Source organism: Staurois parvus, unplaced genomic scaffold (assembly GCF_062004578.1).
Source record: "Staurois parvus isolate SC_StPar_1 unplaced genomic scaffold, SC_StPar_1.0 ptg000770l, whole genome shotgun sequence".
Lineage (NCBI taxonomy): Eukaryota > Metazoa > Chordata > Amphibia > Anura > Ranidae > Staurois > Staurois parvus.
In genome coordinates, this window is record NW_028318566.1 from 1452238 (window position 1) to 1477494 (window position 25257).

Sequence of the window (25257 nt, forward strand, 5' to 3'; positions counted from 1 at the left end):
GGATACCTGTACTGTTCTGACATTCTTGGACCTCAAGAAATTAGATTGGCTGTCAGTACTTCAGGATTGATCAATATTCAGATCTATACCATAGTTTGTGAACTCTATAACTTTCCTATAAACTAAAAAATACATCCTAATTTGGGTTATTTTCACCAAAGACATGTAGCAGAATACATCTCGGCCTAAATTTATGAAGAACAAATTATTTATTTGCAAACTTTTATAACAAAAACAAAGAAAAACTGTTTTTTTTTTCAACATTTTTGGTCTTTTAATTTAGCAAAAAATAAAAACCCCAGTGGTGATTAAATACCACCAAAAGAAAGCTCTAGTTGTGTGAAGAAAATGATAAAATTTTAGTTTGGGTACAATGTTGTATGACCGCGCAATTGTCATTCAAATGTGAGAGCGCTGAAACCTGAAAACTGGCCTGGGCAGGAAGGTGTAAAATTGCCCGGTATTGAAATGGTTAAACAGTCAGACCACATGGAGGTATGGCTGAAACCTGCAGGAGTCTGGCATTGCACCCCTGATCCATTGATCAGGGGTGCAATGCTTTCCAGGCTCCTTAGGGAAAAAATAAATGCACATTAATTCCTGCAAAATATATACATGTATTATTTTTACCCAAAAGGTGAACTTATCCTTTAAGAGTGATTTCTTCATGAAAAAAAAAAGGGGTCCATCACCTTGAGACACTAGCACAAATATGAGGATTCACACAGTGGAGAAAGGTTATGTGGGAGGCACCTGGTAGTTGTGTCCTCAAAAGCTTGCCAGTGCCATTTACCCTATCGGGAACTACTGTAAAATGTTCCTACATGAGAATCAATTCCTGGACAGCTGGAGAACAAACAAGACAAACTACTTTCTATTTGGCTAATCATAGGACCTCTACTAGGACTGACTACATCTTTGTATGTTAAAGTACCCTCCTGCTCCTTTCCTCTGGCACTATTGGCTCCTTCACCTTGTCAGACCATACACTCTCTCGTTGCTGATTGATGCTGGGGGAAAAATTGTCACGAGAATGATACTGGAAACTGAATGAACATTTATACAAGACAATACCTATAGAGCTCAAATCTTGCAGGATTTGGACTCCTTCGCCACTAATGACATGGGCAGCATTAGGTCTTTCTGTCTATGGAAAACACACAAATGTGTTATTCGAAGAGTTAAATATTTACAGTGTTAACCCTTCTTTTTCAAGACCTCTGCAATTCACCCTGGCATGCTGTCAGTCAACTTCTGGGCCACATCCTGATGGCAGCCCATTCTTGCACAATTAAGGCTTGGGAGTTTGTCAGAAGTTGTGGGGGTTCTCAATGAGATTAAGGTCTGGGGAGTTTCCTGGCCATGGATCCAAAATTTCGGTGTTTTATTCCCCAAGCCACTTAGTTATCACGAAGGCTTTGTTCATCACCAAACTGGTCTTCGGTGGTTGGGAGAAGTTTCTTTTCGAGGATGTTTTTGTAATCATCCTTTATTCATAGCTGTGTTCTTAGGTAAAATTGTGAGTGAGCCTACTCCCTTGGCTGAGAAGCAACCGCACATATGAATTGTCTCAGGATGCTTTACTGTTGGCATGACACAGGACTGATGGCATCGCTCACCTTTTCTTTTCCGGATAAGGTTTGCTCCAAATGCCCCAATCAGAAAGGGGATTCATCAGAAAAAATGACTTTACCCCAGTCCTCAGCAGTCCAATCCCTGTACCGTTTACAGGAAAACATCAAGAACAGCCTGATATTCTGTAGAGTAGTAGCTTCTTTGCTGCCCTAACAATGTTAACGGAGGAAGAACAATGATTTCAAGCACCACCCTTCTTTTAAAGCTTCCCAGACTGTTATTCTAACTCAATCAGCATGACAGAGTGATCTCCAGCCTTGTCCTCGTCAACACTGACACCTGTGTTACTGAGAAAATCACTAATATGGCAGATGGTCCTTTTGTGGAAGGGCTAAAATGCAGTGGAAATGTTTTTCTTTTTTTTTTTTTTTTTTTTTTGGGATTAAGTTAATTTTCACGGCAAAGAGGGACTTTGCAATTCATCTGATCACTCTTCATAACATTCTGGGAGTATATGCAAATTGCCATCATAAAAACTGAGGCAGCAGACTTTGTGAAAACAATTATTTGTGTCATTCTCAAAACCTTTGGCCAGGGCTATAGAACAGGTGCATATGCACTCTCAGGCTCAACGGGTGGGGGAGCAGATCCAACACCTGCGAGATCAACTGCATTCTCTACTTACTGATAAAGCGAAGGCAAAATTTACCCGCTGTAGAAGGGAGTTCTATGAGTTTGGAAACAAGCCCAGAAGAATACTAACTAGCACTCTTAGGACCTCCACAGCAAGAAATATTTCACAAATTAAAACACAGGGAGATGTTCGAGTTCAATCATCACAGGTTATTGTCCAGGCTTTTAGAGGACTACTATGCTGCGTTGTAGAGTTTGGATGACTAGAGTTCCCCTTCCTTGCTGGGAGATAACTTCACAACAGCCAGGCAATATTTACATGCATTCCATAAATCTGGTAAAGCCACCATTCCTGATAGATATACCTTGGCTTATTATAAAAAAATTTTCAGACAAACTGGCCGACAGGTTCACAGCCGCTTATAGACTGATCAGGGTGTATAAAAGAAGGGATGTGTTGCAGCAATCAGGATTTATCCCAGATAGAGGGGAGAGAACACACAGCAAGTACTCAATGCCATATATTATTCTCAGGTACGAAATATGCCCTTAGAGCTACAATCTGCTGATTCTGGCCCTCATTGGTCATAATGCTATCTTGCACCAGCAAAAAAAAAAAAAATCCATAGTGCTCGTCAGCAACCTATAACTATGGAACATCTTGTTTGTACAGGAGAAAAAAAAAACAAATTGGGCAGCTTCAAGGCTACAGTTAACAAAATTGTGTAAAGCTGACCATGTGAGGATGGAACTTTAGCCAGCTCATCAGGGACTCACTGAAATTCCCTGAATGGGTGTTCCCTTTCACCCATCTTCCACAGGGCATCCCTCAAATGAAAAATCAGCTGGGCAGACGGTGCAAGATGGAATTCTATCCATTCTCCAATTTTCCTAGTCAACTGACCTCTAGTAGATTTTTGTGAAGGAAAAAAAGGGGAGTTCTTGATGGAGCCAACACCTTTAATGGGCTTTAAAAAAAAAATGCAGCCTGTGAAAGATATAAAAATATGAAGAGTGGGGGGGGGGGGGGGGGGGCGCGTGTAAAACCACAAAGCTAATAAAACCTTTGATGGGGACCTGTCACAGACCAAGTTCCCACCCAGCAGCTGCCACTATGCAATCCCCAGAAAAGTCACACATTCTGTGGTAGTGATGTACCATCCTCAGAACAGACGCTGGATCCAGAAGTCAGGCAGCGCAAGCACCCAGGATTGGATAAGAGTGTTGACTGTGCCAACTACCAGCCATCTTTACATGCTCCTTTAAAATGGCCCATATTTGGCTCAGAGCAGCATAAAAAGCCTTTTTTTTTTTTTAATAAAAGTTTTATTTTTTGTTCAGCTCTGAACCCTACATCAACAAGATAACTCATGATGCAACAACAGAAAATGAAAGAAACAAAAAACATGAACAAACCTTACATTGTTACAGCAAATTGGACTGTCAGCAACTATTAGAATCTACCCCAAATATCTGCTATGGTGAAGTTTTCACTTGCCCTAGGAAGCTCTTCCGCAGTCTCTCTGAATGAACCAAGTACACAGATGTGAAAACACAATGGACTCTGGAGAGGTCAATTATGAAAAGGTTTTATGGTTAAATAGTATTGGTAAAATACACATTAAAAAAAGAAGAGGAAGCTGCCACTGAAAGGCTTAATACATATGTAGAGTTTTCCCCATCCGTATATTAACGTGACAAGTTGTTTATGTTGGTCTCTACGTACCCTTTGCAGATATTCAGGTTAGATAGCAACTGCTGGGGCAGAAAAGTGTACCGGTTTATTACACACAGTATAGGCAGCAATTATATGGACTTGGTGCTCTAAATTGATAAAATTCTTATACAGTGACACAACTAGTGCAAGAGACATAAGGGTTATTGTTGCCCTTAGCAGCTACTTCTATATTTTTGAATAACTTAACCTGCTCTAGAATAATTACATTTTTTGACTTGTCATAATAAGCAATTGAAAGCGTCAGCTCACATGATACAGATTTTTTGTTTTTCGTAGATACCAGAAAGATGAATCGTTCCTTGCTTCTTATATCAACTTGGAACAGCAGTGGCAAGTTTTCAAAGTCTCCATGTCTTACTGTCTGTCAGGGCGGGTAGAGGGCTGTTATTCCTTATGTAGGATACACTTCGCTTAATTTAAAACAGACTATTGCAGAAGTAGATACCTTAGGTCAAGAAGAGCTAGGAATTCTTGCAAGTGATCTTGCTAATAGTCCAGGATACACAAAGCTATTTAGTTTGTGTAGCCCAGTAGTGTGTACCAGAAATATTACTTTTGATGGACTGACCCCTCAAATATTTTACACCTTAGGACTTTGTTTTAAGCCAAACTGAAACTACTACTATGTGTAAGTTAACAGTACACTTTACATGCAAATCATGACTATCACAGACCAACAGCAGGAAACAAACACTGAGTGTAAAATCAGTAAGATTGCAATGACTCCACTGGGCCAGTCCCTCTTAAATAACATCAAGTAACATACGAGATGTATGATTAACAGAACAGTGGAAACTCACAATAAAGAAAAAGTGCGATGGAAAGATTAAAAGGCCCCCTTCACACTATGCTGCACCGTTTGTGTGTTACTGTGCCTTGTATTACAAATGGCAGTGGAATTAAAACAGGACCTAAACATTTTTTTTAAAATGCAGTGCACCAAAATGCACTGTTGTAGTGTGCTACAGTGCAGGTCCATTGGTTCCTACTGTATTTGTGTGTTAGGGTGCCAGTGTACATGAATGATGCAGCAAATGCACCACACAGAGTACTGCATATAACACATGGCAACAAGCATGTTACAGTACAGCAATAGTGTGAAGCCAGCCTAAATGATGGTCAACTGTTGTAGAAGAAAGCACACAAAGCAAAAAGATATATGTATATATTTATATTTACATAAACTCACGCACACAGGAGAGGGACAAAATTCTAGAACCTGCTTCAAGTAGACCATTGTTTTTGGTCCATGAGGCCCACTTTTACCAGAGACCAAGGGCAGCATGCATGGAATCAGGATAGAAACATGCCTTAGGAACCAAATGAGAATGTACTGCAATAATTATGGGGATGGCTCTTGCTTACAAGAGAAAAAAAAAATCTACTGACATCTCAAAGAGGAGAGCGTTCTATTAATGTTGGTGGAAGGAAAAAAAAAATCTCTGCTTTTCATTTAAACATGGTTTCCTAAACATTTTCCTAATTGTTTTTCTAGGATTAATACATTTCATTACACTGACGTTTGGAAGATTTTGGCAATACTATATTGTTCTTTTAAAAAGCTCTTTAAAATCAAACAGCACAGTTAGTTTTCGTTACACTGCAAATCCCCACAGAGAAGTCAACTAATGTTAAATACAGAAAAGATGGATTTTATTTTGCTGCCACCTCGGTGACTGCAAATTCTAGACACACTGTTTAAATTCAGCTGCAACGCATGGGTGACAGCATTTCGTGGCTTCAGTGAATAGAGAACCAGGGTGATGGTCAGTTTGTTGCAACTCTGTAGAAACGGCAAACTTTTTTAATATATATTAACTTTGCCAAATATTCAAGTTCTAAGTTTGATATCCTTCCTAGGTGTTTAATCTCTTCTCGGTTTTCGATTTCTGGGAGATCTGTTCAAAATTTCTTCCTCCTATTAAACATAAAAACAATTTTAGATGTGGCTGCAAAAAATTTATACTGCAAAAAAAGAAGTGCATTTGTAATGAATCTACAATTATAAAACAAAGAAATTGCAAAGTATAGTTATATCAAGCTGACCGACAATTAGCAGTATCTGTCAATTGGTACATGAATCAAAGCAACATGAGTAGAGGTGGGAAGACCTGGGAAAAACAAGGAAAAACATTTTTTTCATAGCGGTTTGCTTTTTTCCAGAAAAGTTGGGGGGAAAAAAAAAAAAGTGTGGAATATTTTCCTTTACAATGATAAATATATCTATGACACTATATTCAAACTATATGACATGAAGACCTTAATGAAAGATTTCTGGGACTTTATGTACAATCTTAAAATATTGCAGGTTCCCTCCGCTGAAGACAAGGAAACCCTGGACCACAATTCAAGCAACACGGTACAGGGGTTGGACAAAAAAAAAAAAATATTAAAACACTACATGATTTGCAGGGTGTGAAAGTGACATGTTTTGTGTTGAAAGCGGAAGTGATGTAACATTCTTTGGTTCCCCTTGAGACACCTAGGTAATGAGGCTTCGCACCTACTTTTCATCATTCACTGTGTGTGCTCTGTTAGTAATTTAGAGTCATGTCAGGGCTTACTGAGCTTTAAAGAGGGCAAATTGTTGGTGCCTGCTTAACTGGTACCTCTGTGACTGAAGTTGTCAATTTATTTTCCGTGTCACTAGATACAGTATCAAAGGTTATGACGGCATATACAGTTTCTGGGAAAATGTCGTCCGATAAGCATAAACATGGTCGACATGGTCAACTGACTGAAACAAAAAAAGGACATTGCACAGGATTGTGACACTGAATTAGAAAACTGCTGCAAAAGTGAACACAAAGCTCAATCTCAGCCCCCAGAAGACAAAATTCAGACAAGAGAAGTATGCATTTCTGCCACTAGGGGAATGGCAGGGAAAAGGATCCAGTTTGGTATGGTTGTGGGCTCCATCTTGTACCTTCTACAGTTGGGTGATTGTTGGGATACAGTAGATGATAGTTTCTGTCCTCTCAAGCTTTCACTGACAGATAAGAGGGTACATTTTTCTGACAAATTATCTTATGTATGCATCGTTGCAGTAATTAATGTTGTGGGAGTGAAAACTGTTTTCATTCAGACGGATTCTTCAGTATAGGTTATTTTGAGTGAGTGAGGGTTATGTGTATTCAATTGGCAGTGTTCCGGGATACCACTGAGGCTGTTTAGCATGTGACTTCATGACCACTCTTATTGCAGGGGGTCATAGAAAGCTGGTAAGCGTGTACCCCATTAGCACTTTGGGTGAGGGTGTAAGTGGTGGCACTTTACGATGTCTAGAAGGAACGAATTTCTCATCTGTCAGCACCTTTTGAATGGGACTCTTTATATGAACTATTTTACATATTCTATATTATTTTACAACTTATGTACTAATATGTGTTTATGTTTGATTTATACATTTTGAACACATGCAATATTTATATATATATATATATGCAGCGCAACACATTTTACCTCCTTAAAATTCCAACTGCCTACTGCCAAGTGATAAACGAATGTATGTGTTCTTTACTGAATTGACTAATGATTTATCTTTTTTTTTTTGCTGTATTTACCTCACATTCAAATTTTGATTGACTTTGATTGACTCTGATATTTCTGAAAAATTAGTCAAGTAACCTCCATATCATATGCAGAATCTTTTAGCCACAGTTCCAAATCGCATGATAAGTCACACTCTATTGCCAGCAATAGAACAGTTCATACCACTGCGACTCACATCATAGCGATTATGAAAAGCATGCACTACTTTTTAATGATTTCATTGTGACTTGCATAGACTTCTGTTATATGAAGTTCTAATGATATCAGCAAATGTTAGTAGCCGAGTGACACGGGTTCTCCTTGAACTGCAGCCAGACAGAGGGAATGTACAGGATGAGCAAAAGATGAAAAACTGGCCTAGGCCTTTATCCACCTCATTCCAGCACAGGCTCAAAAGGGAAATAAAGTCCTGGTCTGGAAAAGCTGAAAGGTCAGACTCTCATTTTGCAAAAGCAAGGCATAACAGGCAAGAACCTCTTGATTGTGAAAGGAAGTAGAACTACCTCAAAGAAGTCAAAACAGCAGTTCTTGAGAACACAGAGAATCAAAGTTTGATCTCACAGAGTAACAAGGGACAAATGGGGGGGAAGAATATGGGAACCCTCAACACAAGATCTTAGCAAGGGATAGAAGATTAGAAAGAAAAGGTCCGGACTTGATAGTGCCAAGATCTGAGCTGTAGCCCAATCTTGTCTACAAGAAAGAAGACTGTTTGAGAGGTAAAGTTCCATGATAGCTCCTGTGGGAACTGTCAGTAGCTCTGATTCTCAGGACAGCACCAGGACAAAACTTTGTTACAGAAGAATAAAATAGCATTTTTCATTTACCTGTAAAATCCTTTTCTTGGTGGACATCACTGGACACAGGAATTTTATATCCATCACAACAGGGTTATGCTGCCATCTTCAGGCAAATGGACACTGCCATGAAACAAATTAAAAGGGGTGGGATCCCAGTGTCCTATGATGCACTCCAAGAATAGGAGTATACAAGTAAACCAAAAATTCCTTTAATTGTACATCCCAGGAAACTGGGTATCGTCATGTCCTCTTCAACAGGAATGTCCAAAAGCACCGAAAATGAGGTGAGGGCAACTCTGCAACAAGCCCCAAACAATTAAACCAGAACAGGTTAGAACCTCACACAGCAGCCTGCAAGATTCAATCGATGAAAGATTGCATCGTCAGAGGCTTGAACATCCACTAGGTAAAACTTTGGAAATGTCTGAACTGAAGACAAAGTAGTAGCCTTGCAGACTTGAGCTACTGAAGCCTGATGTCAAATACACCAGGAAACACCAATACTCCTAGTAGAGTAAGCAGTCACCGAAAAACGATGGAACATTGCTCCTTTAGACCCTAAATTCAAGAAATAAGCTGACAAATACATCAAGAAATGGTAGATTTTTAAGCTTCGTGACCCTTCCTTTGTGACGTTGAAGAAGCACAAAGAGAATCAGACTGACAAATAGCAGCAGCTGGATGAAATGCTAAGTTCACCTTTTGTAAAAAAACACACACACTCAGTATCATGCTGGATATCTATACTGATATGGACTGGGTAATGTGTTAGGAACGTAAGGATGCTCCATCCTTTGATGGAAATCAAATTGATCAACCTACACTGTTCACTACTGTAAGGACTCTTGTGGGGTTCTCTGTGGCAGTGCCGAGGCGGCGCCATGTTGGAGACTGGATTCTGCTCCTTCCTCTCTGTTCTGCCAGGCTCTGGAGGGACACAGGCAACTGTGGGTGGAAACAGAAGCCGATGCAGACGGTATTGCGGCCACGGAAAGGAGAATTCGAAAGATCAGCAGCGGGAGCTCAGTGAGGTGAATCCTCTCATGCTACGCTCGGCCACTGTCCTGCCTCCCAGCCCAGTCCGCCTCACAAGTTGGGTGCCACCACCTCCTCTGTTCCCCTCACCCTCCTGCCAGGCCCCGCTCCAAGCCACATTCCTGTCTAAATAATGTGTCCAGGTTTCAGGCGGACACATGATTCAGACCAACAGGGAATGGGCAATTTCTAGTCACCATGGCGACCTGGTGCCTGGGCTTTGTCGAGCCATGTGTATGGGTGTATATAGAGCTCCATTTACAGGAGACGGTCAGAGACCGCGGAGGGGAGGCAGGAGACGGTCAGAGACCGCGGAGGGGAGGCAGGAGACGGTCAGAGACCGCGGAGGGGAGGCAGGAGACGGTCAGAGACCGCGGACGGGAGGCAGGAGACGGTCAGAGACCGCGGACGGGAGGCAGGAGACGGTCAGAGACCGCGGACGGGAGGTAGGAGACGGTCAGAGACCGCGGAGGGGAGGCAGGAGACGGTCAGAGACCGCGGAGGGGAGGCAGGAGACGGTCAGAGACCGCGGAGGGGAGGCAGGAGACGGTCAGAGACCGCGGAGGGGAGGCAGGAGACGGTCAGAGACCGCGGAGGGGAGGCAGGAGACGGTCAGAGACCGCGGAGGGGAGGCAGGAGACGGTCAGAGACCGCGGAGGGGAGGCAGGAGACGGTCAGAGACCGCGGAGGGGAGGCAGGAGACGGTCAGAGACCGCGGAGGGGAGGCAGGAGACGGTCAGAGACCGCGGAGGGGAGGCAGGAGACGGTCAGAGACCGCGGAGGGGAGGCAGGAGACGGTCAGAGACCGCGGAGGGGAGGCAGGAGACGGTCAGAGACCGCGGGCGGGAGGCAGGAGACGGTCAGAGACCGCGGGCGGGAGGCAGCAGACGGTCAGAGACCGCGGGCGGGAGGCAGCAGACGGTCAGAGACCGCGGGCGGGAGGCAGCAGACGGTCAGAGACTGCGGGCGGGAGGCAGCAGACGGTCAGAGACTGCGGGCGGGAGGCAGCAGACGGTCAGAGACTGCGGGCGGGAGGCAGCAGACGGTCAGAGACTGCGGGCGGGAGGCAGCAGACGGTCAGAGACTGCGGGCGGGAGGCAGCAGACGGTCAGAGACTGCGGGCGGGAGGCAGGAGACGGTCAAAGACTGCGGAAAGGATACAGGAGACGGTCAAAGACTGCGGAAAGGATACAGGAGACGGTCAAAGACTGCGGAAAGGATACAGGAGACGGTCAAAGACTGCGGAAAGGATACAGGAGACGGTCAAAGACTGCGGAAAGGATACAGGAGACGGTCAAAGACTGCGGAAAGGATACCGGAGACGGTCAAAGACTGCGGAAAGGATACCGGAGACGGTCAAAGACTGCGGAAAGGATACCGGAGACGGTCAAAGACTGCGGAAAGGATACCGGAGACGGTCAAAGACTGCGGAAAGGATACCGGAGACGGTCAAAGACTGCAGAAAGGATACCGGAGACGGTCAAAGACTGCAGAAAGGATACCGGAGACGGTCAAAGACTGCAGAAAGGATACCGGAGACGGTCAAAGACTGCAGAAAGGATACCGGAGACGGTCAAAGACTGCAGAAAGGATACCGGAGACGGTCAAAGACTGCAGAAAGGATACCGGAGACGGTCAAAGACTGCAGAAAGGATACCGGAGACGGTCAAAGACTGCAGAAAGGATACCGGAGACGGTCAAAGACTGCAGAAAGGATACCGGAGACGGTCAAAGACTGCAGAAAGGATACCGGAGACGGTCAAAGACTGCAGAAAGGATACCGGAGACGGTCAAAGACTGCAGAAAGGATACCGGAGACGGTCAAAGACTGCAGAAAGGATACCGGAGACGGTCAAAGACTGCAGAAAGGATACCGGAGACGGTCAAAGACTGCAGAAAGGATACCGGAGACGGTCAAAGACTGCAGAAAGGATACCGGAGACGGTCAAAGACTGCAGAAAGGATACCGGAGACGGTCAAAGACTGCAGAAAGGATACCGGAGACGGTCAAAGACTGCAGAAAGGATACCGGAGATGGTCAAAAATTGCGGAAAGGATACAGGAGAGAGGGTCAAAAATTGAGGAAAGGATACAGGAGACTGACCATCTCTTGTATCCTGTTCGCAGGCTCTGACAGAGACTACAGACACGATACAGGAGATGGTCAAAGATTGCGGAAAGGTTACAGGAGATGGTCAGACTGCAAACATACTAGAGGAAAAGGTCAGAGACTCCGGACGTGATAAAGGATCAGTATACTGCAGAAGTAATGAAAGAGCTAAAATAAATAAATAACTCTGAGGATCAAATCAGACGGCAGGTTTGAACCTCACAGAGTCGACACCACCCCAACAAACCCCCCCCCCCTCCCCGCTTGAGCCCGCCCTCCCGCTTGAGCCTAGCCGAGACCGCCCTCCCAGCCGAGTACGGCCAAGATTTCCCCCCTGAAAAATGCCATCCAAGGCAAATGCCTTGTTTGCCATGCAGCAAATACGCCCCTGGTCTTGTCCCTGGTATCTGAGGCTGAGGACAGAAAAAAGCGAACACATTGTCTTAGTTAAGATGGAAAGAAGAGACCAACTTTGGTAAAAAGGACGGCTGAGGCCACAAAACTGTCCTAATGGATCACCAAGACAAAAGCAATCAATTCCAAAAAACCAAATGTTACGACATCTTGCCAACCAGGGACACTTTGCCCAGAAGAGCTCTTGCCAGCTGTTTACTTGATGGGAAGTTGCCCTGATATCCCACAAGAATGCATCAGGTCTAATGCAGGCCCATAGACTGTTCGTTTATCGGCCAATTTTTCGTCCGAAAGAATAATCGACCGATTTTCGCACAGGTAGTGGGGCAAAGGCATCGGCCAATTTTCACGGTTCCTCCTCATTTCGTTTATCGGTCATGCTAGAAAATTCGTGAAAAACGGCGGATTTTCGAAATCATTGGTGGCAACATCGGATTACAAAACGAACAATGCTTTGTTTTTCGGACGAAAAATCGACCGATAAACAAACTGTCTATGGCCTTCATAACACTGTGGCCAGCACCCTGGAGAACAAATTCTGCAGATTCATAGTGCGCACCTCATCAGAGCCAAAACAGCCTCCAAATTCTGCAGTAATAGCAGAAGACTGATTCCCCATCAGAGGATGAAACAACCCAGACCAGAAACAGTCACTGCAACCAATGATCCAGAAGCCCCTAGGACTGCAGGGAGATAAACTATAAACTCTGTGGGGGAGGCATGAGAGCACCAGCTAACACCTCTGCAGTTAGAGCCTGTCAGAAACTGGGTGAATGGGCCACAAAGTCTAGCATGACTATTATAGACCTCAGCTGACAAGTAGAGAACATTGCCCCACATGGCAGAGCTAGGGAGGACTCCAGAGATGAGGCTGAACTCATAATCATAGAACAGGATTCCAGATGTCAGCAAATTCAGAAGTCATTGTACAAGTGACCCCAGAAGCATTAACAAAATGTGAGTTGGGGGTCACCTACTGATTCAAGTCTGTCCTCTGTGTGACTAGATGCAAACAGGTTGTGGAGGCAAGACATCTTAAGCTTGGAGTATGAGGCAAGGCCTCAGTCAGTCACAAAACACAGACAGCCAGTAGCAGGTAAGGTTCAATTAGCTGGAGGTGACTATAGTCACTGTAGGTGGGCAGTAGAAACAACTGAAAATCAAAATTCCACATGGCATTTGGCAATGCAGGAGGAGCAGCAAACAGGGAAATACTGAATGGAGGAATAGAGCAAGGAGTGTACATGACATTCCACCCATCAGGTGATATCAGTGCTCAGTCCTTCTGTATTACCCTTTTTGCAGTCGAAACTGGCAGAAAGCAGGGATTTTAAAAGTGCCCAGCAAGCAAAACGAATGAGGTAGCTCACATCATCAGCCCAAATGGCCTACTCAAGAAGCAAGCCATCAAAGACAGGGCAAGCAGGGCGACAATGTTAACAGTTTTGAACGAAAAAAAGTGCTCTATGGCTAACTTATCAGAAAAGAGTCTGGAAAACACTTTACGTAGAACCCAAAGGTTTAGAGGGGTCAAGACATGGCACTCCGAAAACGAGGGTGAAGAAAGACTGTTCTGCATAGCCGCAACTGTAGAGACCAGTTCAAGCAGTTGTGTACAGTAGTCTGGATTGAAGAAAAAAACCAATGGGCTCAAAACATGGACGAAGATAAGTAACTTACTAAAACCGCATGTTTTAGGACACATCGGTGACTCAAAGTACTACTACTACAGCTAAAGAAAGCCAGACTAGCATTTTTTCAGGACGGCAATGGCAGCACCCATATTTCTGTTTCTTTCAATGTATGTCATTATGGCTATGCCGGAAAGCCACACAGGAGCACAGTTTATTTTGAAAATACCAGGGCCTACAGTACATGTGCAGCTAAGCATTTTAATTGGCACCGCTTCATAATGAAACCTGGCAAGTATTAGAAGCCATCAACAGTGCCACCTAGTGGGAGATTACAATAAAAGCACCTAATATTTTAGGGCAGGGTCACACAAGACCTTCCACAGAGATAAGAGTCTTAGTTGTGAACAAAATTTCACTTTTATTGCAGTGTGGATGTGCCAAAAATATTCTGTGCAGATACATTTATGTAACTGGAATGTAGACATTAAATTGCAGGAATAAAATTTGTATTCAAATGTCTGGCATTCTGCAGGTTTACACTGAGTAATATAACCAGTTTTTAAAGAGTACCTGGCCATGTTTAATCTGTTTGCTTGGACTATGGCTAGAAATGAAACATTAGAAATGCATTATGACTAGAGATGAGCGAAGAAATGAAAAATTCGATTCGGCTGATTCGGCGAATTCCAGTGTGAAATTCGATTCGATGCGAATTTCTCCGCTACGAAGATGACTTATTTAAAGGGTTTCTAGGCTTCAGAGAGCCTTTAAATTAGTGCAGAACACTGTACCTTTAATTTAAATGCCCTTGGAGATGAGGAAGGAGAAGGAGAAGGAGAAGGATGAGAAGAAGGAGAAGGAGAAGGATGAGAAGAAGGAGAAGGAGAAGGGTGAGAAGAAGGAGAAGGATGAGAAGAAGGAGAAGGATGAGAAGAAGGAGAAGGAGAAGGATGAGAAGAAGGAGAAGGAGAAGGATGAGAAGAAGGAGAAGGAGAAGGATGAGAAGAAGGAGAAGGATGAGAAGAAGGAGAAGGATGAGAAGAAGGAGAATGATGAGAAGAAGGAGAAGGATGATAAGAAGAAGGCTGAGAATAAGGAGAAGGATGAGAAGAAGGAGAAGGAGAAGGATGAGAAGAAGGAGAAGGATGAGAAGAAGGAGAAGGAGAAGGATGAGAAGAAAGAGAAGGATGAGAAGGAGAAGGATGAGAAGAAGAAGGATGAGAAGAAGAAGGATGAGAAGAAGGAAAAGGATGAGAAGAAGAAGGATGAGAAGAAGGAGAAGGATGAGAAGAAGGAGAATGATGAGAAGAAGGAGAAGGATGATAAGAAGGACAAGGAAGAGAAGAAGGAGAAGGAGAAGGATGAGAAGAAGGAGAAGGATGAGAAGAAGGAGAAGGATGAGAAGAAGGAGAAGGATGAGAAGAAGGAGAAGGATGAGAAGAAGGAGAAGGAGAAGGATGAGAAGAAGGAGAAGGATGAGAAGAAGAAGGATGAGAAGAAGGATGAGAAGAAGGAGGAGAAGGATGAGAAGAAGAAGGATGAGAAGAAGGAGAAGGATGAGAAGAAGGAGAAGGAAGAGAAGAAGGAGAAGGAGAAGGATGAGAAGGAGAAGGATGAGAAGAAGGAGAAGGATGAGAAGAAGGAGAAGGAGAAGGATGAGAAGAAGGAGAAGGATGAGAAGAAGAAGGATGAGAAGAAGGATGAGAAGGATGAGAAGAAGGAGAATGATGAGAAGGATGAGAAGAAGGAGAAGGATGAGAAGAAGGAGAAGGATGAGAAGAAGGAGAAGGATGAGAAGAAGGAGAAGGAGAAGGATGAGAAGAAAAAGGATGAGGAGAAGGAGAAGGATGAGAAGAAGGAGAAGGAGAAGGATGAGAAGAAGGAGAAGGATGAGAAGAAGGAGAAGGATGAGAAGAAGGAGAAGGAGAAGGATGAGAAGAAGGAGAAGGAGAAGGATGAGAAGAAGGAGAAGGAGAAGGATGAGAAGAAGGAGAAGGAGAAGGATGAGAAGAAGGAGAAGGATGAGAAGAAGGAGAAGGATGAGAAGGAGAAGGATGAGAAGGAGAAGGATGAGAAGAAGAAGGCTGAGAATAAGGAGAAGGATGAGAAGAAGGAGAAGGATGAGAAGAAGGAGAAGGATGAGAAGAAGGAGAAGGATGAGAAGAAGGAGAAGGAGAAGGATGAGAAGAAAAAGGATGAGGAGAAGGAGAAGGATGAGAAGAAGGAGAAGGAGAAGGATGAGAAGAAGGAGAAGGATGAGAAGAAGGAGAAGGATGAGAAGAAGGAGAAGGAGAAGGATGAGAAGAAGGAGAAGGAGAAGGATGAGAAGAAGGAGAAGGATGAGAAGGAGAAGGATGAGAAGGAGAAGGATGAGAAGAAGAAGGCTGAGAATAAGGAGAAGGATGAGAAGAAGGAGAAGGATGAGAAGAAGGAGAAGGATGAGAAGAAGGAGAAGGAGAAGGATGAGAAGAAAGAGAAGGATGAGAAGGAGAAGGATGAGAAGAAGAAGGATGAGAAGAAGAAGGATGAGAAGAAGGAAAAGGATGAGAAGAAGAAGGATGAGAAGAAGAAGAAGGATGAGAAGAAGGAGAATGATGAGAAGAAGGAGAAGGATGATAAGAAGGAGAAGGAAGAGAAGAAGGAGAAGGAGAAGGATGAGAAGAAGGAGAAGGATGAGAAGAAGGAGAAGGATGAGAAGAAGGAGAAGGATGAGAAGAAGGAGAAGGATGAGAAGAAGGAGAAGGAGAAGGATGAGAAGAAAAAGGATGAGGAGAAGGAGAAGGATGAGAAGAAGGAGAAGGAGAAGGATGAGAAGAAGGAGAAGGATGAGAAGAAGGAGAAGGATGAGAAGAAGGAGAAGGAGAAGGATGAGAAGAAGGAGAAGGAGAAGGATGAGAAGAAGGAGAAGGATGAGAAGAAGGAGAAGGATGAGAAGAAGGAGAAGGATGAGAAGGAGAAGGATGAGAAGGAGAAGGATGAGAAGAAGAAGGCTGAGAATAAGGAGAAGGATGAGAAGAAGGAGAAGGAGAAGGATGAGAAGAAGGAGAAGGATGAGAAGAAGGAGAAGGAGAAGGATGAGAAGAAAGAGAAGGATGAGAAGGAGAAGGATGAGAAGAAGAAGGATGAGAAGAAGAAGGATGAGAAGAAGGAAAAGGATGAGAAGAAGAAGGATGAGAAGAAGGAGAAGGATGAGAAGAAGGAGAAGGATGAGAAGAAGGAGAAGGATGATAAGAAGGAGAAGGAAGAGAAGAAGGAGAAGGAGAAGGATGAGAAGAAGGAGAAGGATGAGAAGAAGGAGAAGGATGAGAAGAAGGAGAAGGATGAGAAGAAGGAGAAGGATGAGAAGAAGGAGAAGGAGAAGGATGAGAAGAAGGAGAAGGATGAGAAGAAGAAGGATGAGAAGAAGGATGAGAAGAAGGAGGAGAAGGATGAGAAGAAGAAGGATGAGAAGAAGGAGAAGGATGAGAAGAAGGAGAAGGAAGAGAAGAAGGAGAAGGAGAAGGATGAGAAGGAGAAGGATGAGAAGAAGGAGAAGGATGAGAAGAAGGAGAAGGATGAGAAGAAGGAGAAGGAGAAGGATGAGAAGAAGGAGAAGGATGAGAAGAAGAAGGATGAGAAGAAGGATGAGAAGGATGAGAAGAAGGAGAAGGATGAGAAGAAGGAGAATGATGAGAAGAAGGAGAAGAAGGAGAAGGATGAGAAGAAGGAGAAGGATGAGAAGAAGGAGAAGGATGAGAAGAAGGAGAAGGATGAGAAGAAGGAGAAGGAGAAGGATGAGAAGAAAAAGGATGAGGAGAAGGAGAAGGATGAGAAGAAGGAGAAGGATGAGAAGGAGAAGGAGAAGGATGAGAAGAAGGAGAAGGAGAAGGATGAGAAGAAGGAGAAGGATGAGAAGGAGAAGGAGAAGGATGAGAAGGAGAAGGATGAGAAGAAGGAGAAGGAGAAGGATGAGAAGAAGGAGAAGGAGAAGGATGAGAAGAAGGAGAAGGATGAGAAGAAGGATGAGCAGAAGGAGAAGGATGAGAAGAAGGAGAAGGATGAGAAGAAGGAGAAGGATGAGAAGAAGGATGAGAAGAAGGATGAGAAGAAGGAGAAGGATGAGAAGAAGGACAGTTCTGTGACAGTTTCTGTCTATTTCTGACAGTTCTGGGACATTCACTCCATACAGCGGTTTCAACCGCTGTATGGAGGGAATGTCATGGAACTGTCAGAAATAGACTATTAATGACAGTTCTGGGACTGTCCTTCCATGCAGCGGTTGAAACATTGTATGTATTTGTTTCCATAAATGGATCCATTTATGGAAACAAATACATACAATGTTTCAACCGCTGCATGGAAGGACAGTCCCAGAACTGTCATTAATAGTCTATTTCTGACAGTTCCATGACATTCCCTCCATACAGCGGTTAAAACAGCTGTATGCAGTGAATGTCCCAGAACTGTCATAAATAGTCTATTTCTGATAGATCTGGGACATTCACTCCATACAGCTGTTTTAACCGCTGTATGGAGGGAATGTCATGGAACTGTCAGAAATAGACTATTAATGACAGTTCTGGGACTGTCCTTCCATGCAGCGGTTGAAACATTGTATGTATTTGTTTCCATAAATGGATCCATTTATGGAAACAAATACATACAATGTTTCAACCGCTGCATGGAAGGACAGTCCCAGAACTGTCATTAATAGTCTATTTCTGACAGTTCCATGACATTCCCTCCATACAGCGGTTAAAACAGCTGTATGCAGTGAATGTCCCAGAACTGTCATAAATAGTCTATTTCTGATAGATCTGGGACATTCACTGCATACAGCTGTTTTAACCGCTGTATGGAGGGAATGTCATGGAACTGTCAGAAATAGACTATTAATGACAGTTCCGGGACTGTCCTTCCATGCAGCGGTTGAAACATTGTATGTATTTGTTTCCATAAATGGATCCATTTATGGAAACAAATACATACAATGTTTCAACCGCTGCATGGAAGGACAGTCCCAGAACTGTCATTAATAGTCTATTTCTGACAGTTCCATGACATTCCCTCCATACAGCGGTTAAAACAGCTGTATGCAGTGAATGTCCCAGAACTGTCATAAATAGTCTATTTCTGATAGATCTGGGACATTCACTCCATACAGCTGTTTTAACCGCTGTATGGAGGGAATGTCATGGAACTGTCAGAAATAGACTATTAATGACAGTTCTGGGACTGTCCTTCCATGCAGCGGTTGAAACATTGTATGTATTTGTTTCCATAAATGGATCCATTTATGGAAACAAATACATACAATGTTTCAACCGCTGCATTGAAGGACAGTCCCAGAACTGTCATTAATAGTCTATTTCTGACAGTTCCATGACATTCCCTCCATACAGCGGTTAAAACAGCTGTATGCAGTGAATGTCCCAGAACTGTCATAAATAGTCTATTTCTGATAGATCTGGGACATTCACTGCATACAGCTGTTTTAACCGCTGTATGGAGGGAATGTCATGGAACTGTCAGAAATAGACTATTAATGACAGTTCTGGGACTGTCCTTCCATGCAGCGGTTGAAACATTGTATGTATTTGTTTCCATAAATGGATCCATTTATGGAAACAAATACATACAATGTTTCAACCGCTGCATTGAAGGACAGTCCCAGAACTGTCATTAATAGTCTATTTCTGACAGTTCCATGACATTCCCTCCATACAGCGGTTAAAACAGCTGTATGCAGTGAATGTCCCAGAACTGTCATAAATAGTCTATTTCTGATAGATCTGGGACATTCACTCCATACAGCTGTTTTAACCGCTGTATGGAGGGAATGTCATGGAACTGTCAGAAATAGACTATTAATGACAGTTGTGGGACTGTCCTTCCATACAGCGGTTGAAACATTGTATGTATTTGTTTCCATAAATGGATCCATTTATGGAAACAAATACATACAATGTTTCAACCGCTGCATGGAAGGACAGTCCCAGAACTGTCATTAATAGTCTATTTCTGACAGTTCCATGACATTCCCTCCATACAGCGGTTAAAACAGCTGTATGCAGTGAATGTCCCAGAACTGTCATAAATAGTCTATTTCTGATAGATCTGGGACATTCACTCCATACAGCTGTTTTAACCGCTGTATGGAGGGAATGTCATGGAACTGTCAGAAATAGACTATTAATGACAGTTCTGGGACTGTCCTTCCATGCAGCGGTTGAAACATTGTATGTATTTGTTTCCATAAATGGATCCATTTATGGAAACAAATACATACAATGTTTCAACCGCTGCATTGAAGGACAGTCCCAGAACTGTCATTAATAGTCTATTTCTGACAGTTCCATGACATTCCCTCCATACAGCGGTTAAAACAGCTGTATGCAGTGAATGTCCCAGAACTGTCATAAATAGTCTATTTCTGACAGTTCTGGGACATTCACTCCATACAGCGGTTTCCGGCAAAAAGTGTATGTGCAGAGTTCCTCTATTCTGCAGATACACTTAGAGGAGCTCTGCAGATACACTTAGAGGAGCTCTGCACATACACTTTTTTCCGGTTTGGAATTATTCTTATTTTCATCCTACTTCTTCTTCTTCTTCTTCATCCTCATCCTCATCCTCTTCTTCTTCTGAGGATGAGGATGAAGAAGAAGAAGAAGAAGAAGTAGGATGAAAATAAGATTAATTCCAAGCCGGCAAAAAGTGTATGTGCAGAGCTCCTCTAAGTGTATCTGCAGAGCTCCTCTAAGTGTATCTGCAGAATAGAGGAACTCTGCACATACACTTTTTGCCGGCTTGGAATTATTCTTCTTTTCATCCTACTTCTTCTTCTTCTTCTTCTTCATCCTCATCCTCAGAAGAAGAGGATGAGGATGAGGATGAGGATGAGGAAGAAGAAGAAGAATGAAAAGAAGAATAATTCCAAGCCGGCAAAAAGTGTATGTGCAGAGTTCCTCTATTTCTGACAGTTCTCTCACAGCTTCTTCACATGTACAGCGGTTGAAATATCTGTATCCTAAATGGAAACTAATAGATACAAATTGTATCTATTAGTTTCCATTTAGGATACAGATGTTTCAACCGCTGTACATGTGAAGAAGCTGTGAGAGAACTGTCAGAAATAGAGGAACTCTGCACATACACTTTTTGCCGGCTTGGAATTATTCTTCTTTTCATCCTACTTCTTCTTCTTCTTCTTCTTCTTCTTCTTCTTCTTCTTCATCCTCATCCTCATCCTCTTCTTCTGAGGATGAAGAAGAAGAAGAAGTAGGATGAAAAGAAGAATAATTCCAAGCCGGCAAAAAGTGTATGTGCAGAGTTCCTCTATTTCTGACAGTTCTCTCACAACTTCTTCACATGTACAGTGGTTGAAACATCTGTATCCTAAATGTAAACTAATAGATACAATGTTTCAACCGCTAAACATGTGTTCCTTCTGTCAGAGAACTGTCAGAAATAGCGGAGCTCACTGCAGGGACACTTTTGCCGGCTGATCGGGAAATGTTCGATTCGCGCACCCGAAGTAGGCAAAATTTCGGTTTCGACACGAATCGAATATTTCCTGAAATTCGACTCGAATTCCGGTTCGCCTAGTTCGATTCGCTCATCTCTAATTATGACTTATCTATTTTGGTTGCTACCTGTGGACCGAAACAACTAGTGATATCAGTCTCATGGAAATTCACTGGAAAGATTCTCCCTGGCAATACCCATCAATTTTCACAAGCTTTTTCCAAGGTTTCATCAGCACTTGGGGACCGTACTTACATTCAACACTAAGTAGCTCAACTATGTGCTCCTTCCCTGCTGTACTACCATCAATGAAACGTGATCTATGAAAGGACGACGGGTGGATAAAAGGTCAAAACCAGCCAATAGTACAAGGGACACCCCACATTGAATGCAAGTATCCTGCCTTGTGCTGACTTTTAATTATGCCTAAATGCAGGCTTTAAGAAACCCAGTGCCCCCAAAATGTGTACATTTTTCTGCACTATTATAACAGCATAAGAGCTCTACTTGCTGGGTTACTGCATACGACCAGCCATTTCTACCCTATTAAATTGGTTTTATATCTAAGACATGAAATCTTAACAAAGCACATATTTCTAGCGTTTATTTGCCTCTCTCCAAAGCACCAAGTGTCATTTTTTTTCTCTGTGGTCTCCTTCATGCATGTGTGTGGAAATGGGGGTCCATTCCTTCCAATCAGGGCTCTTGGTACAGTGGTTAACCTCAGCTCCCAGTCCACTGTTTTGTGAGTCTGAAAAATCCTTTTCAACTCTTGAGTTTTACAAGGATGTACAGGACAAATGGTTGCAAATAAAACAGCTACAGCTTATGTAGGAGGATTTATTTAACCTTTTTCACCTGAGGCTAGTCACTTCACTGGGTATAGGTATGGGTTTACAACAACCAAATCTCATAGGGTAGATCTTATTAACTTATGTTACTACGGGTCTACCTTAGTTGTGGACTCTTGTTCGTCTTCCTCCTCTTCGTCCTGGCTTCCTTGTCCAGCACCTTCTTCACCTTCTTCACATGCTGTTTAAACAAATTAAAACAACAAAATAAAAAAAATTGAAGAAAACAAGTCTTGTGACAAAATGGCTGCCAATGCTCACCTCTCCTTTGACAATACTTGCTTCTTGGCTGTTATGCCTACTCTCTGGCTTCAGTGCTCTTAAATTTCTGACAAGTACACAGATCTGGAAATCAGACTTTCCTAATCTACATGATTGTTTTGGGCCAGTGGCTGAAGCACTTTAGCACTGTGATGTCACCAGCACCTAGGCGAGTGGAAGGCTGTGGTCCAAGGTAAGTGTCTCTAAGATTTCTTTGGCCATGATTCTAACCTGTTGACCAGTGAGTATGCTGAAGGTAGAGAAATGACACTGCTGAATGAGGAAACAGATGTGTCCCCTGCCTGGCTATGTAGTGTGGTAGTGGTGTGCTACTACCAAGACTAGATGGCCTGAACAAATATGAATTTTACATGTGTATTTAGCTGTATGCATAGACTAACCCCGAATGTATAATATACATATGCATGTACACATTCAATATAAATAAGTATCAACATGAAAAAACCTTGTATTTGTCTAATGGTTGTATGCGAGCAGCTGCATTTCTTACATGCACAGGCTCTTCTTTCTACTCAGTAATTCTGCACGATTGCCTCTCAATGAAAGTATTAAAGAGTAGATGACAAAAAACCAATATAGTCGCTGTAGTTTCTAATGACATCAAATGCCCAATTGCTTGACTGGGTTTTTAGGTGAGCTGGCAAAGCAGCTTTTTATATACATGGCACACAAGTAGTATTTTTCTTGTCATAATTAGGTCATTTGCGAACACAGATATGTGCTTGTATTTAGTTTTGAGCAAATTTAGTGGCCTGCTTATTCAGCCACATTTTGACTGCCTTAGGTAATGCATATAAAACACACATTCAGAACAGCAGCAGTCTTTGTGAATTTTTACCTGGCTATTTGAAAGTAATCCATAGAGCCCCTTTCTCTGATCAGTATTTGTGCCAAGAGCTGCTCAACTCAGCTGCCTGGGAAGCTGGGAAAATGTCCACCCAGAAGGCTCATCTCCGGGTACCTCTGCTGAAATCTCAATTACCGAAAGTTGTTTCACTTAAAAACTATTTCTGTTTTGTTACAACTATATAGGAGTTTGTGGCTGCTTCAGCAGATCTAGAATACTGACATGCAACATTTAGTTTTGGTCTCTCAGCTAAAACTCACTCTGCTCCTCAGCCTGCTCTTCAATATTGTCTTGATCTGCTTCTTTGTTGGCCTCCTTCTCTTCCTCTTCTTCCTCCTCCTCTTTCACATCAGGCTGGGGGGAATCGGTTTTTTTGTGCCTTACATCTGCAGGCTGCTTCTGTAAGAACCAAGTCAAAGAAAAAACCCAAATATATTAAAAGGTTAAAATAAGTGAAACACTTTCCTTAAGTGCCAATAACTATGCTCTCTAAGATGTTTGGGCAATTCAATGCAATTACCTTGCATTTCAAATATACACGTTTAGTAGCAATTCACACCACTGCATTGTAATTTTGTGCACGGCAACGCACATTGTGAAGGGCCTCACAGTTCATCTATAAAAACACGTCAGCTGGCAGCACGCAGTGTTTTGGTGTGAATAAGCCCCCCAGACAAACACTTTTATGAAGAGTCGTAACCCCCCCCCCCCCCCAAAAAAAAAAACAACCCCACACAAACAAATGACTTGTGAACTATATCGACATCGAAAGTTTAGAGAAAGTCAAGGTTGTTTGAATAATGGATTACTAATTAAGTCTTTGCAGACTATATTTTCCAGCACTGCGGAGTGATAGGAACTTGGTAAAAGAGAAAAAATTGGAAACAAAACTGAGACGAATAAGATTCAATGTAAAGACTATTGTTCAGTACACAGCAATACATTCAATGTTTACAAACAGATCCTGTGCTTACCTTGCCTGAGCAGCAGAACAGAATGATGAGGAACACTGGCAAAGCCACTGTCAGGATGTAGACAATCCAAAGCCAGGGCCTCTCTTCAGCAGCAGCCATCATTTGACCCACTACGCTGGGCTGGAATAAATGTTTAGTAGTTAGCTACAGTAATATGTAATTGGCCCTCAGATATCTATGCTAATTATATATGTGATCCAAAGCAGGCAACTATTTTAAACTCCCATAAACCTCAATCATTAGGTCAAGACTTGAGAAATCCATGGGACCAAGCAGGTAAAGGTTTACACAAAGAAGCTATATATATATATATATATACATACATACACATACATACATACATATATATATATACACACACACATATATATATACACACACGCACACACACATACATATATACACACACACACACACACACACAGTTGTGTTCAAACTAATAGTGTGTTGAAAAAAAGTGAATAAAGCTCAAAATCCTTCTAATAGCTTTTATTTCCATACACACAAATGCATTGGGAACACTACACATTCTATTCCAAATCAAAACATGAAGAAAAATATCACATTTGTGCTGTTCCTATAAAAAATTGAAGAAAAGTGAATATTACACTGCTCAAAAAAATAGCAGCGTTTGTATTCTTCTTTACAAACTCAAACATCCACTATATAAACTGATAAATGTTTGAAGATTTTGCTTTCCTTTGAATCAATTATTTAGTTGTATAAGCACTGTTTCTGAGAACTGCTGTACATCTGTGTTGCATGGAGTCCACCAACTTCTGGCATCTGTGAACAGGTATTCCAGCCCAGGATGATTGGACTACATTCCACAGTTCTTCTCCATTTCTTGGTTTTGCCTCAGAAACTGCATTTTTGATGTCATCCCACAAGTTTTCTATTGGATTAAGATCCGGGGATTGGGCTGGCCACTCCATAACGTCAATCTTGTTGGTCTGGAACCAAGATGTTGCACGTTTACTGGTGTGTTTGGGGTCGTTGTCTTGTTGGAACACCCATTTCAAGGGCATTTCCTCTTCAGCATAAGGCAGCATGACCTCTTCAAGTATTCTGATGTATTCAAACTGATCCATGATCCCTGGTATACGATAAATAGGCCCAACACCGTAGTATGAGAAACATCCCCATATCATGATGCTTGCGCAACCATGCTTCACTGTCTTCACAGCGTACTGTGGCTTGAATTCAGTGTTTGGGGGTCGTCTGACAAACTGTCTCCGGCCACTAGACCCAAAAAGAACAATCTTACTTTCATCAGTCCACAAAATGTTGCGCCATTTCTCTTTAG

General features: G+C 42.6%; 1 protein-coding gene across 2 annotated transcripts in view; it reads right to left on the reverse strand.

Annotated features, from left to right (window-relative positions):
• Positions 1–3781: 3781 nt before the first annotated feature.
• CANX (calnexin) overlaps positions 3782–25257 on the reverse strand; it is an 80424-nt gene continuing 58948 nt past the window's right edge. For both annotated transcript variants that reach the window (XM_089654508.1, XM_089654509.1), the window contains exons 12-15: positions 23952–24071; positions 23238–23376; positions 21950–22029; positions 3782–5864 (exon numbers count right to left, since the gene is read on the reverse strand). In XM_089654508.1, the coding sequence (XP_089510634.1) occupies positions 5811–5864; positions 21950–22029; positions 23238–23376; positions 23952–24071 (393 nt within the window). In that variant the 3' untranslated portion in view covers positions 3782–5810. The remainder of the gene's footprint in view (positions 5865–21949; positions 22030–23237; positions 23377–23951; positions 24072–25257) is intronic.